Source organism: Apteryx rowi, unplaced genomic scaffold (genome assembly GCF_003343035.1).
Source record: "Apteryx rowi isolate R43461 unplaced genomic scaffold, aptRow1 scaffold_1183, whole genome shotgun sequence".
Taxonomy (NCBI): Eukaryota; Metazoa; Chordata; class Aves; order Apterygiformes; family Apterygidae; genus Apteryx; species Apteryx rowi.
This window is the reverse complement of record NW_020447401.1, coordinates 14,622-16,160: the sequence shown is the minus strand read 5'-3', so window position 1 is coordinate 16,160 and position 1,539 is coordinate 14,622. Positions and strand designations below refer to the sequence as shown.

The window sequence follows — 1,539 nt, the reverse complement described above, 5'->3', positions numbered from 1 at the left end:
CTCCCGCGGCCGGAGGCCTCATCCCCGGCCGGCGGCGGCGGCGGCGGGGGGGGAGCCCCCGGCAGGACGTGCTTAGCCGTGGCGGAGGGCGGGGGGGGTTATTTCAATCCCGTACTGGATGTTCTGGGAAATCCTCCTAAATGAGCGTCTGAGAACGGGCTAAACCCATTAACGGCGGCTGGGCCAAATGGCCGGAGCTAAAGCCGGGGTGGCGGGGGATTAACTCGCCGCCCGGCCGCCTCCCGCCGGGATGGGCTTGGGAAACCCAGGCGTCCTGCCCCGGGCGAGGGTGACCCCGGCTGTGCGGCGAGGGGTTCCTGGGTGCGGGATTTGGGGCTGCACGGCCCCCTTTGCATGGGCAGGATGTGTCCCCGGGTCCTGGGGCCCCGGTTCAGGCTCCTCCCCCACTTTATGGGGCTCTTGTGGGTGTTTCCCGGCCCCACGGGCGCCGCGGGGATGTTGGGTGCCCAGGTTCAGCGGTGGTTGCGGTGTCTCAGGGTGCCCCCATTTATACACACACACACACACACATACACACACACGCACACACACCCCTGCAATTGCACACCCAGGGCACACACACACACATACACACACCCGCACAAACACACTCGTACCCGCATATACACCCCCCCCCCGCTTTGGTCACATGCGCATCAGGGACACACACACACCTCCCTGTGTGCATATACACCCACGGTGGCACCCACGTGCACAGACACATGCACACGCATGTGCGCACACACATACATGCACACAGGCATGTGCATGCACACACACATGCACACACACAGACATCCCCGCACCACTGCAGACGCACACGCGGAGGGGGACACACGCATGTGCACACACTCATGCTGATGCACACACATACTCACGTGCACACGTGTACACACACGCTGATGCACATGCATGCACCCTCGTGCACACACACGCACGTGCACATACATGCAAACATGCAAGTGCACTCGTGCGCACATATGCACACACATACCGATGCAGAAACACTCATGCATGTGCACACGTGCACACATACAAATACATGGAGGCACACACACGCACACATGTGTGCACATGCATGCACACACATAGACGCACACRCATGCACATGCATGCACATGCATACTGATGCAGAAACTCATGCACCCACACATGCACACATGCACATAGATGCACACATGTGCACACACACRTAGATGCACACACATGCACACACACACATAGATGCACACACATGTACACACGTTTCAGTGCATAAATTGCCCCGTGCTCGGAGCCAGGCTGGCAGGACACCAGGGCCCCCTCCAGTCCCCCCACCCCACCCCAGGGTGCTGCCGCCTGGCAGCGCTCAGTGTAACCCTGCTCCCCGCTTTCCCCAGGCATCTCCCCCACCGTGAAAAAGACGGAGATGGACAAGTCACCTTTCAACAGCCCGTCGCCCCAGGACTCCTCGCCGAGGCTGACCAGCTTCACGCAGCACCACCGTCCCGTCATTGCGGTGCACAGCGGTGAGTGCGCCCGCTGGGCTGGCGGGGGTGC

General features: G+C 61.5%; 1 protein-coding gene across 1 annotated transcript in view; it reads left to right on the top strand.

Moving 5' to 3' along the window:
- Window positions 1–1,539, top strand: part of NFIC (nuclear factor I C) — an 80,363-nt gene that overhangs the window by 69,688 nt on the left and 9,136 nt on the right. Inside the window, exon 7 of the mRNA XM_026084138.1 lies at window positions 1,380–1,508. Within this exon, the coding sequence (XP_025939923.1) occupies window positions 1,380–1,508 (129 nt within the window). The remainder of the gene's footprint in view (window positions 1–1,379; window positions 1,509–1,539) is intronic.